At 57.0% G+C, this 16,131-nt stretch overlaps 1 protein-coding gene across 1 annotated transcript; it reads left to right on the top strand.

The window, feature by feature from the left end:
- Positions 1-7,555: 7,555 nt before the first annotated feature.
- Positions 7,556-16,118, top strand: DLK2 (delta like non-canonical Notch ligand 2). The gene is made up of 5 exons (XM_037405774.1): positions 7,556-7,648; positions 9,241-9,304; positions 11,744-11,874; positions 12,545-12,689; positions 13,225-16,118. Exons 1-5 carry the CDS (start codon positions 7,576-7,578, stop codon positions 13,997-13,999), a joined length of 1,188 nt encoding a protein of 395 aa, XP_037261671.1. The 5' UTR covers positions 7,556-7,575; the 3' UTR covers positions 14,000-16,118.
- Positions 16,119-16,131: the final 13 nt, after the last annotated feature.

The raw sequence follows: 16,131 nt of genomic DNA, 5'->3' as shown, positions 1-16,131 counted from the left end.
TCAGAAATTACAGGGCAAAACAAGAAACTTACACCTTCTCAATGGGGTTTTTTGAAGGGGGATGACTCAGTCTTTTGAGCTGTGGGAGAGCAAGGTTAAACACCTTTTCTCTAGCCGCCCTCCATATATACCTCCACCTCTTTCCCTCCCTCTTCAAATTTAATTTCTTTTGACTCCAGTATTTCATCTTTCTTTTTTCCTTTTTTTTCTTTTTTTGTTTTGCTGATGATTCTGTCCTGTCTTGGACAAAAGTACTGAGGGTGGATTCAGGGAATCTGTATCTCAATATAAATATAATGTATGACTTTAAGCTTACTTTCTCAGCTCCTCACAGCAAGTTTGGAGGCTGCCAGGTACCGAACTCAAGTCTATTATGACACATACACTCTCCTACACTCCGAGGATCTGTTTTATTGGAGCAGCCCAGCAGACAGTCAAATTTTAGCTAGTCCCAACGGAGCAGCTCCTGGAGGCCAGTGCAGGGTACGGACACCCCTCAGGAAGCAGCAGCCCCGATGATGATGGGGGACCCCCCACACTGGCGTGGAGTGGAGGTGAGGCAAGCTGGCAGTCAGAGGCTTGGATGGGGGCTGACACTTGGCTCTGAACATCCAGGAATCACCTCCCGAGGCACCACTGCAGCACCCATACAGTCCATCCTCCCTTGGGCTTGGTGATGCTGGGCCACGCCCCTGTCCAGTGGGTAAGGATGGATGGAGCCTGCTCATACCCAGCATCCTTCCCCTCCCAGGGCCGGCTCTGCACAGCTCAGGGGAAGGTACAAGCATTGCTCTGCACAAAAGTACTGAAGAACCTGCCCTTGTGGAAAGCTGCTCCTTACTCTATTACCTAAGAGCTCATCTTCAGTGCCCTGGAGCAAGAGGGTTTGCAGCTCTTTGGACTTCATTCCTATTTATTCTCACTATCTATATAAATGTCTAATCATTTTTTAAATTAATGCCTTTTCTTGTTACCCAGTGGCAGTGACTTCCCCAGATCATCAGTGTTTAGGATAAAGGCGATCCTTCCTCTTGTTTGTTTTCACTGCACTTATTTCTGATTTTGCCGTGTGTCCTGGCAAGCCACAAAGGATGCAAATAAAAGAGGCTCATGCCAAGCCTAGGCAGTGTTCTCAGGGACTCCAGGGTCACAGGGAATGTGACACTGGGCTTGGGCAGCATTCCTGGAGGCTTTGGGAAAACACAAAATACATCCCAGGGTAGCCCAGGGTGGCTACCCTTAATGCAGTACTGAAACAGAGGGTGAATCCCAGGGCAGCCCCCATATGCTGAGGCACCCCTTCCCTTGCAAAGCCACCAGGCTAAGGGAATTAGGTATTTCCCTCCCCAGTGCCATTCCTGGTGGCCTCAGCCACCAGACCTAGGAAGGTCTGAAGGGCTTTTGGAGGCTGAACTGTACTTGTGCCACCAGAGAACAAAACTTAGGGCAGGGTGACACAGGATGGATTCATCAAGACCACAGCTTGGCATTTTCTCCATCATTCCCCAGATCTGCCGCCAGTCCTGCTGTTGAGTGTATGTGTTGTCATCTGTCAACCCGGCCACGCTCCGCAGAGACGGTGCAAATTGGGAGGGAAGAGCCAGGAGGTTTTCCACCTTTGACTTTCACCCTCTCCCTTCTCTTTTACCCACCCCCTCCACTTCCCTGCTGCAGGCACAAACACCTACTGCCCATGGAAGCTATTTCTAAGTAATCCCGGGCATCTGGGGAATGAGGCTCTGAACAAATATCGGAGCGTGCGTGTGCAGGGAGCGCGCGCACACACACACACACACACACACGCATGCACGCACAGCCACGGTGCTGCCGCAGAGTCAAATATAGACCTTGGGGAAGGGGGAACAATGGCCAGGGTTGGGTTACATGGCTGCAGGGCCAGCGAGCTGCTGATGTTTGTTGTGGGCTGGGGTGGAATGGGAAAAGCAAGGGGGGTGGGATGGGGGAGAACATTTGTTTTAACCCAGAGACCCCGGGCTGGTGCCGTGCGTAAGGCGGAGAGGGTGACCCAGAGTGAGAGCTGTGGGAGAGGATGATCATTTGAGTTGGCAGCTCAGAGGTGTTTGCAGTCTTTCTCCAGCTGCTTTGTGCCACTCCTTTGCCTCCCTCGAGGGATTAGAGTGGGCAGGAAGGGGTGAGTTTCTCTGGGCTTCTGCACAGGGAAGAGTTTCTTTCTCTTCTTGCTCCAGGGAAGGCTCCTTGGTGGAGGAGAAGAGGCGACATCACCTGTTCCCTCAGCCCAGCACCTGCTCCTCACCCCTGATGTCCGGCTGCCTCCAAGGTGCAGGTTCCAGACACTGGAAGAAAGGGAAGCAGCTCCAGCTGGTTTTGACAGGTAATTCCTCCCTCTGTCTGGGAGCAGTGATGGTGCATTGGAAGGATGGCAGGGAAGGGAGCCTGCAGCCAGCAGACATCGGAGGGAGAGACTATAGTGATGGGTCATTCCTGTTCCCACCCCATGTCTCTGTTTTGTGGGATTTCCTTCATCAGAAGGAAAAGCAGTGGAGGGACTCTTATGGCTAGGAAAAAATCCTTCCTAATTCTGCCCCAGCAGCTGTTCCATCCGAGACGCCTCTAGGGATGGCACGGCAGGGATCAGAGCCCAGTAGAGCAGGGTCTAAGCCAAGTGCAGGAATACCCTCCTCAACACCCATTTCTTAGGTCCGCAAATAGAGCTGCTCTGTTTGAATCACCCTGGGCAGCCCAGGGGCTGCCAGAGCAAGACTGGGACTTGGGACTGCGGTGGGGGGTGGGACAGGAGGCCTTCACTGTTGAGTGAGGAGGGTGCCCAAGGTCCACAGTGCTTGGGGTTCCCTTCTGGTCCCTGCCCCCTCCTCTGTACCCACTTTTTTCACTCCCACCCATCCCTGCCTGCTTCTGTCTGTGATACTCATGTGCAAAACCAAACCTCATTTCCTCGAACATGCCCATTTCCCCCCCTCTGAAATCCCACCCGGGTTTCTGTTCTCCCTTCCCCTGCCTCAGCATTCAGGTCTCCAGCAACAACCTTTACCTCCTCAGCCCGGACAGCCCTCGCTCCACACCACAGCTCTCACCTCTGAGAGAAGCGGCACAGGGAGAGCCACGTGTCCTGCTCCCCTGACTGCAACCTAACCCCGTCTCCCTCTCCTGCAGCGCTCGTGTGTAGTCATCGATACTTACCGATATCAAAGTGCGCAGGGACCCCTCAGCAAGCGCCCTCCTACCTGCCTGTTCAAATGCGCACACAGCACCCAGAGGGTTTTCTTGGGCACGTTTAACCAAAGGGGTTTAAGAGCACCTAGGCATGGTTGTGCAATGGTGTTGCAGCGCAGTGTGGTCGGGACCAGGTCAGGTCCCAGCAGAGGAGTGCGAGAGCAGGTGAGGATGTTGCGGGACGTGGTGTCGTACCTCAAACAGTCAGTGCAGGCAGTAGGATTTCAAGGAGGAGGTGAGGGTGAGTCTAAGCAGCCTACACTCAGCGTTGGAGGCACCGCCAGTACAAACTTGGCCTCCAACCCCAATGACTGGAAGAGCCAAGAGTGCAAAGCAGGGTGTTGTGGGGGTCAGAGGAGAAAGGTGGATCCTTCCAGGTCCTAAAGCATCGGTGACTGAAGGAGAGGTTATCTATTTTTTAGCCAAATACCAGGAGCCGTGCTTTGCCCTCAGCCTCCCCCTCTCCCTTTTGCTGTAAGCCCCAGATATGGCATAAACCCCAGAATATGGTGCAAACCAGGACTCAGAAGCAGGCTGAACTGGACGTGAAGGACTGGGGGATGAGAATGGATGGAGAACCACAGGAAGCATCTCAGAACAGAGCTGGTGCAAGCCTGTCCCATAAATACCTGAGGAGCTGATGGAACAGCCTGTGAGCAGCAGGAGGTTTGGACCTCCTTGGCCCTCAGGGACATTGGAACAGTTAGGTGGGGCAACGGAGACAGGAGGAGGCAGGCAGGGAAAGGAACAGTGCTCCTGGCTGATAAGAGAGCAGGAAAGGGGCAGGAAGGGGTCACCTCCCGTGGCGGTGGGCAGGGTGGGAGGGTCCCATGTTATTGCTCAGTGGGGTTGCGCTGTCCAGGCCTGCTGAGGATGGAGCAAGCAGGGGTCTGCAGTCAGAGCTGGCGGAGAGCTGGGCCTTGATGGGCTGCTGGCTGTCGGGCTGTGCCAGGGTGCGGGGGCTGGCAGTGCCATCTGTGGCTGCCGCAGGGCGCATGGTGCTGGCAGGGCTGTCGGGAACTGCAGAGGGGGGACTGGAGAAGGTGAGAGCACCCATGGGTTGAGCTTTGTCTGGTGAGATGAAATGGGATGTGGAAGCATCCATATAAGTGCCAGTAGGGCACAGTTCTTCCTTCCTGGTGGAAAATAGCAAAACTCATGGGGTGCAGGGGTAGAAGAGGGCTGGCTGAGGGGGACTTGTAATCTAATTAAGGATTGCTAAGACCTTTGAAGGTGACAGATGCAATCTTGTCAAGCAGCAGAAAGGCTATGCAAGGTGAGGAGGCGAGCGGGCAGCTGTTCCTTCTGAAGATGTGACGGCCCAGCCCTTACCTCAGGGCTGTCACCCTGTCATTGACTGAGGTGCTGGTGTCTACGGCTTGTGAGTAGCAGTGAGACAAGTGCCGGGCCCCACAGCCTTGCCGGATGGCTTCTTTCGTGTGGGGTCACCACCCCACGTTGCATCTCTGCTTTAAGATGGGGCTTCCTGACCCCACGGCTTGCCCGCGGAGCTGTGTCAGCGGCCCCCGAAGCCGGCAGAGAGAGGCCGCAGGAGGCACCTTCACTTGTGTCGGATAATCTGGGTGAAATGAGGGCTCGGATCATCCCGCACTATCTCTGAGAGGAACCAGGCTGCCAGGCGCGGTGCTCTGCGGCGTCCCGCAGCAGCAGCCCCCGGCCCCTGCCCACGCGTGTGTCTGCAAACCGCGAGGGGGGCCGCCGCTGCAGCCCCCCCAGCCCCGGGCGGGGGTCTCCCAGCAGGGCCGCACATCGGGGGGCCACCCCTAGCCCGGGGCACTCCTCCATGCCCTGCGGGCCCGCCGCGGCCGGGACGGAGCGGTGACCCATCGCAGACGCAGCCCCCCCCCCACCCCCGGGCGGGCGGACCCGCGTGGGGGCCGTGCCGGGCCCCCCGCCCGCGGCGGCGGAGCAGGGCAGGGGTGAGCGGGCAGGGCGGGCGGGCCGGGCCGGGGGCTGCCTGCGGTTTGGGGCGGCGGGGAGGCGGTGATGTCCACGGGGAGGGAGCGGGGATGTGCAGGCACACGCAGCCGCTGGCAGGCGGCCGGGGCTGCACGGCGGCGGCGGCGGCGGGCGGAGCGGCGCGGCACACGCGGCGGCAGCTCCCTCCGCAGCCCCGCGCCTCCCCAGCCCCGCCGCCGCCCGCGCCGGGCATGGCCGCCCCCCCGCCGCCGCGCACCGCGGTAGCCCCACGACCCACCGCGTCGCCGAGGTGAGCAGGGGGGCTGGGGCGGCGGGGACGGGCAGCCCTCCTCCCCCGGCCTCCCCCAGCTGCCGCCTCGACCGCGAGGGGGGGGACCGGTGAGGCCGGGGCGATGCGGGGCTCAGCCGAACGACCCCCTCCGGGGGACGGGACGGGGGGGAGCAGGCGGGCACCCCCGTGGCCGTGCCCCTCCGGGAGGCACTGGGAGCTTGGGGTGGTCCCGAAGCCGCGGGGGGGGTGGGGAGGGGGGGGGGGCGAGAGCGGCGATCCGCAGCGGCGCGGTATCCTCCAGGTTTCCACCCCGGACCCCCAGCCCGGAGGGGACCCCGATAGCCCCTCCTGGGGTTGTCCTGGTAGCCCCCATCCGTACGGAGGTCCCTAATACCGCCGAGGTGCAGGTTAATAGCCTCCGGGGGCGTCCCTAATAGCCCGCAGCTCCTGAGGGGCTGGTGGCCCCCAGCCTGCCGGGCGGTAGCGGAGGAGCGGGACGGGGGCACGTCCCCCCGCTGTGTCCCTGCGACCCAAAGCCAGGCCTGCCCGGGTGCTGCTCCCCCTCCCCCTGGCACCGGCTGTCCCCCGAGATGCCCCCGGCGCCTTGCCGGGGTGCGGGGCAGCCCCCTGGGGGGAGCTGGGAACAGCGCTGGTGGGGCGGCTGCACCTCCGGTGGGGCGGCTGCGGGGAGCCACGGGGCAAACGACCTGTGCAATGACATGTGGGGGGCGGATGGTGAGCTCCTCGCAGCCCTGAAGGAACAGGATACCAACTGTTCAGCCCTAAATTATTTTATAAGTTTCACAGGAATTGCTTCATCCTTCCCTGAAATGCAGCAGCTGTTCGCCACTGCCCAGCGTCTTGGGGCAGGAGGCGAAGGAGGGTCCTGCAGGCATGGTGACAAGGGGACCGTGGGGAGGGAGGATGCTGCAGTCCACGCTGGGGCAGTGACAGGAACATCCTGTAGCCTCCGAAAATGCTGCATCCCTTGTTGGTGATGCTGGAGAGATGCTTCGAGCAACGTCATTGCTTTTGTGGGCTATTTTGTCTGGTCCAGGCAGGTGAAGCCCTTAGCAGGGACCCCAAAACCTCTTCCTGCAGTGGATGTGTTCATGCGGGTGGGTGGCAGGACTTCTCTCTCCATTTGAGAAGTCTTTCATGCAACTATCAACCCAACACAACCTTCCCAAGATGAAGAGTCAAGCTGAAAGTGGCATGGCCCCTGTCCATCACACCCACGCGGCTGGATGGAGCCTGCTCCATACCTTCACCACGCTCCTAGCAGAACCGTTTAACCCCTCCCATCTCATTATAGTGATATATTTATGATATCACCCTCGAATTTCCTGCCCTTAACAACCCCAGAAGGCTGGGAGGGAATGAAGCGTTTTTGGAAAGTAATGCTACTTCACGAGGGCAGGAGGCGGTCGGAAAATAGATGGGTGCAGGAACCCTGGGCTGACAGGCTCTCTGCAGGACAGCCGAGGAAAGGACCTCGTGAGAGCTGCGTGTTTGCCCTTCCTGCCCGGGCTGCAGCCCAGGTCTGGTGCCTATCGCTTCGCTTCCTTGCTTGGAAAATGAAATAGGGCTGCTGTTGACTGCCTGCTCGTCGACTAGATCTACCTCATTCCCTGCCCTCCTGAAAGGCTTGAAAAGCAGCCTGGGTGCTGCAAAAAGACTCAACCACCTATTCATTCGAATTTGTACAGGAGGGACCTTGTTTAACACAAAGCTCAAGCCCCCCAGGCCTAGGGAAGGAAGATGAAGGTCCCCACAGCTGGGCTGGTATTTCTGGAGGCTTCTGCTCTCTTGATGGCAGCTAGGAGGGGCAGCTACTCCAAGATGTGGTGTAACAGCCTCAGCTATTGCACACTCAGGATTGAGTGTGCACACTTGGTTCTCCTGTATACGCATTTTAAAAGGCTTTTTGATTCTTAGTGCTCCAATGTTGCCTTAGAGGAAGGAGTCTGGAAGGACAGAGAGGAGTGTGGTGACAAGTCTGTACAAAACTGGATGTTTCAACTCAAAACTCCCAGGTAGCAGAGAGGAAGAGATGCGTGAAGTGAAGCTGCGTTGTGAGCCAGGGTTTTTTTTCTGAGCTTGCTCTTTTTCTCTCCGTAGGTGTTCATCTCGGTGGGGCCACGCTGACCATGCTCAGGAGCTTCTGTCTCCAGCTCATGTCCTTGGTTTGGATACTCTTGGCCCATCACCAGCTTGCCCAAGGTGAGTCTCTGTAGACACGTGTCCTTCTCTTTCATATCTGTCTTTCCAAACCTGTCCTTGGCGTTGCTGAAGTCTCCTCAGTTTTCCATGCAAAATAGAGCTGGCCTGACCTGGAAGACCAGAAAGTGCTACTCAGTCATCCAGCACCTGGGGGGTGACAGGTAGCAATGGTAGAGACCCTTGCTGTGGTGCCCATGGGGGTGGCAGTGCCTGATCAGGTGGGCAGTGAGAAGTCCCGCTGTTCTGTCTGGGTGAATGGGTCTCTGAACTGATGAGCCTGTTCAGAAAGGCAGGGCAAGGGAAAAGAAGATCCCAAAACTGAACAGCTAATTCTGGATCCCATGAGAGAAAATCCCTTCCCAAAGATTAGTTTGTGCTCCCCTAGCTCCGGATAAGCAATGAATTCCCAAAGCCATCTGCCAGGAGAGATGGTTACAAAAAGGAAAGGCGATGATACTCAGGCTTGCACTGAGAAGTCCCAGGATGCTGCTCCAACTCCATGGTGGCTTGTTTTGGGAGGCTGTTATCCTGAGCAGTGGGACCTTCTGCCTCACTGTAGCAAAAATGCATGCATGGGGGATTTTTCCCCCTGCTCGCCTCCTAGGCAGCACATCATGCAGCTTGGGGAAAGCCTGAACGCATCTCTTGGTGTGGGGGCTTTAACGAGCCCCGGGCCGGGATGGCAGGGCTCAGTCGGGTAAGGGTGTTCATCTCCTGGGATTATGCTGGGCTTCTGGAGAAACCCCCTGCCTCCTGACATTTGCTCTGCCTCTACTGCCCACGGAGCCTGAGTGACCCAGCTCCCTGTGGGGCTAAGATACAAGCGAGTGATGGAGGAGAGGGGAAGGTGGAGATGAAAGGGGAGACCTGGCTAGAGAAAGCAGACCAGCGCCAAGTGGAAGATGAGAAGTGGCATGGCAAAGCCATGGCTCAGTTACAGCTTCTGTGGCTTCTAAATAAATAAACAGAACTGGATACCTGGCTCCATGCGATGCCCAATCCTGCCTCCCTGCACTGGAGGAGGAGTGCTGGCAGCTGAGTCCTGGTGGAGGGCAGGAGCCCAGCCAGACTGCTCCATGCCAAAAGCTGTCCCTGGGGATGGGGACATGCTGGGAGATAAAGAGCCATTCCTTCCATTTCCATCCTTGTTCCCTTTGTGCCCCTCACAGTACCTGGCCCTGACCTTTCCCACCATGCTTGCTGGACAACTGTGGGAGCAAGATTCCAGGTGGGTCAGGCCCTATTACACAGGTCGCCTTAATGCACAGGTGACCCCAGCTCTTGCCATGAAGGGCCCCAGGTCTAAAGGAGGCAGCAGAGGGAGGGTGGGAAAGATGATCAGAGATCAGGTAGTTTTGAAGCAGTCCCGTTTCTCAATAAAGGCAGTGTTACTGTTTCTTGGGTCACTGCAAAATCCTCATCTCTCCTGTGGCATCCAGCCACTGAAAGGAAGGTCCCCTGCCTTACAGTTCTAGGGAAGGGCGGCGCTTAGGAAAGAAAAAAAAAAGCTGTGAGCCAGCAGGGCCACAAGCAGATCTGGAGTCATCTATGGTCTCTGTTTAACTCAACTCTACCCATCTCGTGCCTTGTAGGTGATGACTGCAGTGAGCGCTGTAATCTTGCCCACGGCTGCTGTGACCAGGATGGGAAGTGCAGGTATGGCTCGTCCTTGGCTCCCTGCTCCTGCTGCCCTGACCGTAAATGCTCTCCCTCCCTTGATGCTGTGTCTTCAGTGCCCTCACCCCTGCCCCACATTGAAGAGATGCCTCCTCCTCCGTTCACCCACACCTGGAACCGATGACTGCTCTCTTTTCACCTGACACCTTCTGGAGCAGGAGATTTTGATCCCTCACCTTCTTGTTGGTCCCCTCCAGCCTTTCCTTCAGTTCTTCCAGGGTCCCCCTCGCCACACACTGACCAATGTAATTCTGCTGAGCCCTTTTTGTCTAGGCTGGAGCTTAGGACAGCCTGGCCATGCCTGGGTGATGGGAGGCAGCCTTCAGGCTCAGATGCGATGGGGAAGGTCATCAGGCAGCAGGGCAGGCTTGGGGGTCAGCCAGCTTACTTGGCTTCCTCACCGGTTGAGATGTGGTTGCTCTCCCTGGGGGTGTGGAAGAGAAGAGCTGCCAGTCTGCACATAAATGCTTCAGGGCAGCAGGGGTCACCTCTCAGAAGCCTGAGCTGTGGTGGGTATCTCCGAGTGTTTTCATAGAGCGCTGGCAAGCTAGTTGCAGCAGTGTGTGTGTGATCCCTGGCATCCCAGCTCCAGCTGGTGCCCAGATCCTGCAGGTGCAAGCTCAGAGCCTGACCCTGCACTTCAGCCTGGGAAGCAACCACGTGGCTGCCTTGGGCTGCCACGGCCCTGGACACTGTAGGGCCACCCAGAGCCTCCATCCTGCAGGGCAGCCCCAGGAGGAGCAGGCTGGCCCAAACACCCGTGTTGCAAGGGGACAGACTGCCCCCCGCACCGATCTCCTCGCTGGGGCATGCTCAGCCCCTTTTGCAGCACAGCCCCCAGTGTCACACCACACCTGGGTCACTTGTTCTCACCTAATGGAGCAGACGTGGCTGTAGTGACCATAGCCACACTGACCACTGCGTCAGGGAGCTTCCAGCTCTGGTTTTGCTGGGCCTCCAGTTGTAGCTGCAAAGAGCTTGGTCCTCCCTGTGCCTTTTCGGTGGCTGTGGCTGGTCAGGGGAGCTCGGTGCTGTGCAGCCCTGGCCAGAGATGATGCACTTCTCCATGTGGTGGGTGGCCCAGCTGCAGGTCTTTCTGGTGGAGGCACACACGAGTTGCTGCACCGAATTTCAGGCCTCCAGAGCATTTGCTGAACACTTCAGCAGCTTGGCAGTACCCCAATTGAAATCTCCCCAAACTCAGGGAGACTTGGCCGCTTACCTGACCTCCTCCTCACCTCGGCAATTTTTAGGTTGGCCATCTCCCTTTTAGAGAAGGGGAAGAGTTGATGGCACCTGCTCCCTGCAGGTACTGGGGCTAGGGGTGCCCACAGCCCTCTGTAAGCTGTGAAATGTGAATGCGTTTCCCCAAACGCTATCAGGCACGTGATATCGCTTCCATTCCCATCAGAAAGCCTCCAGCTAACATACATATTTATTTTTTTAACCATTTTCCTCATTGCTTTGGAACAACCTGCAGTGACAATAGCCAGTCCAGATGTGAGAGTGCAGCTTTGGACCAGCCTGGCAAAGCTGCAGCCACGGCACGGCACACCGAAATGAGCCCCAGCCGTGGAAATGCTTACTCTAGAGACTTGCTCACTCTAGAGACTGCGCTGTTTTTGTTAGGTTTAATTTGGTGCTGTTTTGAGTATAGCTTTTGTTGTGGCTGGTGCCACCTCCACGCAGTTGTTGTCTTGTTGTCACTTGCTTTCCTCCTTGGAGCTGGCAGGTCTGAGGGAAGCCACCGGAGCAATGTAGCCTGGCTTTACTTAGCCATCGCCACTGCCCCACTCTTCTGGGGCCAGAAGGCTCGTTGTGTGCTGTGGGTTTTCCTATCATACTGCCCTCATGAGCTGGCTGATAAGTCTATTCCATATGCCAGCCACGGCAAGCAAGGTTTCGCAGCTGGATTCTGGTGCACTTCAGAAGAAAAAATGACATGTGTTATAACGCAGAGGGGCACAATGACACACATGGGCCTCAGGGGCCTCTTGTTCCTTTCCCTCAGAGAGTTCAAGGCCAGGCATGGGGCTGTTCTCTGCCCGACAGACTGGCTGTGCGATGAGGGAGGTGCAGGAACTGCTGAGCTAATGCAGGGGTGTATACAGAGTGGCTGGCTGGAGGAGAACAGTGGGATGTGGGCACTGAAAGTGAAGCTGCTGAGCTCTGTTTCTGCCCCCTCACCCTCCCTGGCTGCAGAGGGTGAGTCTCCTCCTGCTCTGTCCACTTGCTTCCTTGGAGAAATGAGATGCCAGTACTGTCCTCCTCTGGAGGGGGAGCCAGCAGGTTCATGGGGGACTTTGGGAAATATTCTCAGTGCCAGCATATCTGTGGGAACCCTGCACGGCAAGCAGCCAGCTTTTCTACAGCCCCTGCCTGGGTTTTATCACGCTGCCATGTGCTGTTCTCCTGCAGGTGTGATCCAGGCTGGGAGGGCGAGTACTGTGAGGAGTGTGTGCGTATGCCGGGCTGTCTCCATGGGACGTGCCACCAGCCTTGGCAGTGTATCTGTCACACCGGCTGGGCCGGCAAGTTCTGTGACAAAGGTGAGTCACGGGCTGGACATCCCAGCCTCCGCTGTTGAGGGCAGAGCCCCAGCACACCCTGCATGGACGGGTGAGCCAGCGTAGCAAGAAGCCGCCCAGGTGATGCTGCTTGGGCTGCCTGGGAGATGAGATGTTGCTTGGCTGCCATGGCTGGGACCATCCCCTTCCTGCAGAAGAGGTCAGGCTGCCGCCACCTGCTCCCTGGCTGCACAGCAAGAGCTGCCAGGACACCGGCCAGCCTCAGGAAACGGAGCAGATGAACTCATTGCCTTTCCCGACACAGCTGGGCTCTGGGCAGCACCTCCTGCTTCCCCCAGGGCTTCCTGCCTTCAGCAGGTAGCTTGTGAACTCCCCTCTGGCCTCAGAGGCTTCCCTGTGCTACGGGGTCTGCACTGGCTGGGCAGATGGCATGCACAGCATCTTCATGTTGTGCAGATTTGCAGGATGATGTGCTTTCTCTGCACCCCTAAGCCTGTGCTTGTTGTGGGCTGTAGCTGGGAGACACCACGTAGACACTGCATTTCCATTGCTGCAGATGCCCACTGGAGGGGAGGAGGGAGAAGCTCCTGCCATTTCTCCATCCCCACTGGGTTTGACAGGCTGTATTTGAACCGAATTGGCCACATTTGCCCCTCTTTTCTCACTAATCCCCACTTTTCCTTCCTCTCAGACATACACATCTGCGAACATCAGTCCCCATGCCAAAACGGGGCTCAATGCATCTACGATCGAGATGGGGAATATTCCTGCCTGTGTCCAGAAGGCTTCCACGGGAAGGACTGTGAGATGAAGACGGGGCCATGTGAGAAGGCAGGGTGAGACACAGCAGCAAGGGAGCAAGATTACAGACCGCATTAGCTTTGGGTCACGCACTGCCAAGCGGTGGCCCAACTTGGCTCATTATCTGTGGATTTCCATGTGCTAATAGAGTTAAGCAAAAACCATCTTTGGCCTTGGTTTAGCTGCATAGATTGCAGAGTCCCATAGGGGCAAGGTCTCTTTGGCGATCTGAATAGATTCCTGTCCCTCACTGCTGTAGGTGTGATGAGCTGACACCCGTCATGCCTTCAGGGAGCATCAGGAGGGCACGTTTCCTCTTCAGATCTTTTGGCTGAAGACCCTCCCTGGTGGGTGGTGGGCCTGTGCACAGCCACAGCCTTTGAGGAGGTCCCATAGCCTTTCATCTGGGGGGTGGGGCAGAAACTCCTACCTGGTCTTCTTGATATAGCTGCCCCCATGGAGAGAGACAGTGCCCATGTGAGCAGTTGTGTGTGTTTACCTCCCTGGTGTGGGGGAAGCTGCTTGCTCTGCTCTCCAGGGCCATGACCCACCCTTGCGCTCTCCATGCAGGTCTCCATGCAAGAACGGGGGGCAGTGTCAAGACGAAAACGGCTTTGCCAGCAATTTCACCTGCCGGTGCCTTGCTGGCTTCGTGGGAGCTCTCTGTGAGAATGACGTGGATGACTGCCTCATGCGTCCCTGTGCCAATGGTGCCACCTGCCACGATGGGATCAACCGTTTCTCCTGCCAGTGCCAGGTGGGCTTCGAAGGGCGTTTCTGCACCATCAACATCAACGACTGTGCCAGCCAGCCGTGCAAAAATGGGGCAAAGTGCTACGACCGCATCAATGACTATGACTGCTTGTGTCCTGACCGTTTCACTGGCAAAACCTGCGAGATCTCTGTGGCCAAGCCCACCTGGGCTCCCCCGTACCACCCTGTGAACCATGAGAATGGTGGAAGCGTGAAAAGCACCACCAGTGAGATGCTGGGGGTGACGCAGCCAGAGCCTGTCAGGACCGTGGTCACGGGGCGGCGCGTGGCCAACCACAGTGAGAAAGAGGGGGGAGGGTTGTTGAAAATCTCTGTGAAGGAGGTGGTGACCCAAAGGGACTCAGGGCTGAGCGAAGCCCAGCTGGTGACAGTGCTGGTGTTTGGAGTGCTGACGGCGGTGCTGGTCCTCATCACTGTCCTGCTAATGCTGAGGAACTGGCAGAGGGGCCGTCAGAGATCAAACTGGTGCCAAAGCCCTTCTCAGGCTGCAAGGAAGCTCCAAGACCAGGAGTGTCAGGTGGGCATGCTCAACACCATCCTGATCGAGCCCAGGAAGACGACGGAGCTGTGAGCTTTGAGGACTCTGAGCCGGGCCCTGGCAGGTCGTCATGCTGGCAAACCCCTCGAACTGCACCCTGTGGAGCCGTGCCGGCACCAGCTAAGCAGTGGGGAAGGGCTCCCAGGGCAGCGAATGCGTCAACAAAACCCCTGGGCATCGAGCATTGGTGTGATGGCCCTGCCTGGGTCTGAGCTGTCGGCGCAGCCAGCACCCACGGGCACCCATGGGCACCCGAGCGCAGGGCTGCGCTGGGGCAGCTCTGCAGGGGAGCAGTGACGTGACGCCTGCAGCCTACACCACACAGCGCCCGTATCGTCTGACACAAGCTCTCAGAGACAGGACGGGCAGTGCCGGGGAGGGCACAGCCTTCTTGCAAGCCCACATTCTGCCAGGCCCTTTGTAACTCCTCGCTGTGACTGTAGGAAGGGCTTTTGTCCTCATTTCCACTGGTGTTGGAGTGTTTCTTCTCGGGTCTTGGGGATGGTCGTGGCCACACAGGCCTCCCCGTCCTGGTACTGCGTGGGGTGGCTCCCAGCTGTTGCTGGAGGCTGTCAGTTCAGATGCTATGTCCCAAGGGAGCGAGCAAACCAACACCCTTGCTCCCTGGCCTTGAGGTTCGGTGGGCCAGTTCAAAGAGACTCTGGAGATCATTTGGGGTCTCCTTGTGCCCTTCTTCTGCCCTGGTGATGCCCCCTCCTCTTGCTGTCAGACCTGGGGTTACAAACACATGCTGTACTTTCCTCCTGATGATCCAGGGGTCTTCTCACCCCACTTTACAGAGCCGTCCTTTCTGGTCTAGCCACAAATGACCGAGCTCCTTCCCCTCTCCAGCATGCACATCTGCCTCAGTGTTTGCTGACAAGGAGGAGCATGGTCTGCTCCCCTCTGGGCCTGAGCTGGTCCTTCTCACATGCCCTCGCAGCTGAAATGAGATGGACAAGGCTGGAGATGTGCTGTGGCTGGTTCAGGAGCAATACACGATCCAGATCCTCCTTTCCTCTCCCAGTCACTCCAAGGCAGGCAGCTGGTACCAACCCCCACATCAGCCATTGTAGCATTTTTTGATACAACAAAGGCTAAGCTCCCCACAGTGGATGGATGTAAGGGCAGGCTGCTGAGCCTGGGCTGGCCATGGGAAGCAGACACAATACCACCTTCTTCACCATCGCTAAAGCACAGCTAAGAGGCGTTAGACGGCCATGTCACTCAGCCTTTGTACTAGGTCTGCCTGTGCCGGTGTGGCGTGCAGCAATCCACGTCTCTGCCAGGTTCTGGGTTTTCTGTGCCTCCTCATGGGCACAGAGGGCTAAACCGTGGGGTAGAAAACCCCATAACCCAAACCCTACTCCTGTAGGGTTGCAGAGCTGGGTTCAGGATGGTGTGAAGACAGCAGAGGAACAAGCATTCAGCCAGGAGGGAGACCTGGGAAAGGGGACTGGGGCTTCATCAGAAAGATTATTTTTTTAATACATGGATGAATGATGTACCTTTATCAAATAAAACAAATACAAGTGCAGAAACAGTGTATCAGAGAATTATAAAATAATGTAGTTTGCAAGGGACCTCTGGACACCAACCTCCTGCTCTCAGCAGATCCAGTTAGATCAGGCTGCTCAGCCACTTTTTCTGGATGAAGCACCACTACTTCCCTCAAGAATGCAAACCCAGATTGTGGCATAGGAGTTGTTCTGCCCCATGCTCTGGCTGCAGAGCCTCAGAGGAAGGAGCAGGACCTGCCTCAGGACAGTGTAGCAAAGGTGTGTACTCACTAGATGTTGCCTTAGAGTTTGGGGGAGAAGGGGAAAACCCAGGACTGAGTCCAAGGGTGCCAATGGGAAGAGCAATCTGATCCTAAAACTGAAAGCAGCTGTGGGTTTGTGTAGCTGGGAGCAGGAGGGAGTTTCCCTTGGAAAACTGGTCTTGAAATAAACTAGCCTTAGAGGCCTTTAATGTAATCACATTCTGGCCCTTCAGGGGAAGGCCTTCTCCACTGTAAATGAGGAAAAGCAGCAAGGTCCTTGGGTGCGACTTTCTGGGCTTGGAAAGGTCAGTGCCCACTGAAAGTAGTAAGGGAAGAGGTAAGGTTGTCTTTGGGCAGAGAGGGCACCACTCCTGTATCTCACAGGGAAGGGAGTCTTGGGGGA

This window comes from Falco rusticolus, chromosome 12, assembly GCF_015220075.1.
Source record: "Falco rusticolus isolate bFalRus1 chromosome 12, bFalRus1.pri, whole genome shotgun sequence".
Classification (NCBI taxonomy): Eukaryota; Metazoa; Chordata; class Aves; order Falconiformes; family Falconidae; genus Falco; species Falco rusticolus.
The sequence above is the reverse complement of the archived record's forward strand: the minus strand, read 5'-3'. Positions and strand labels throughout refer to the sequence as shown.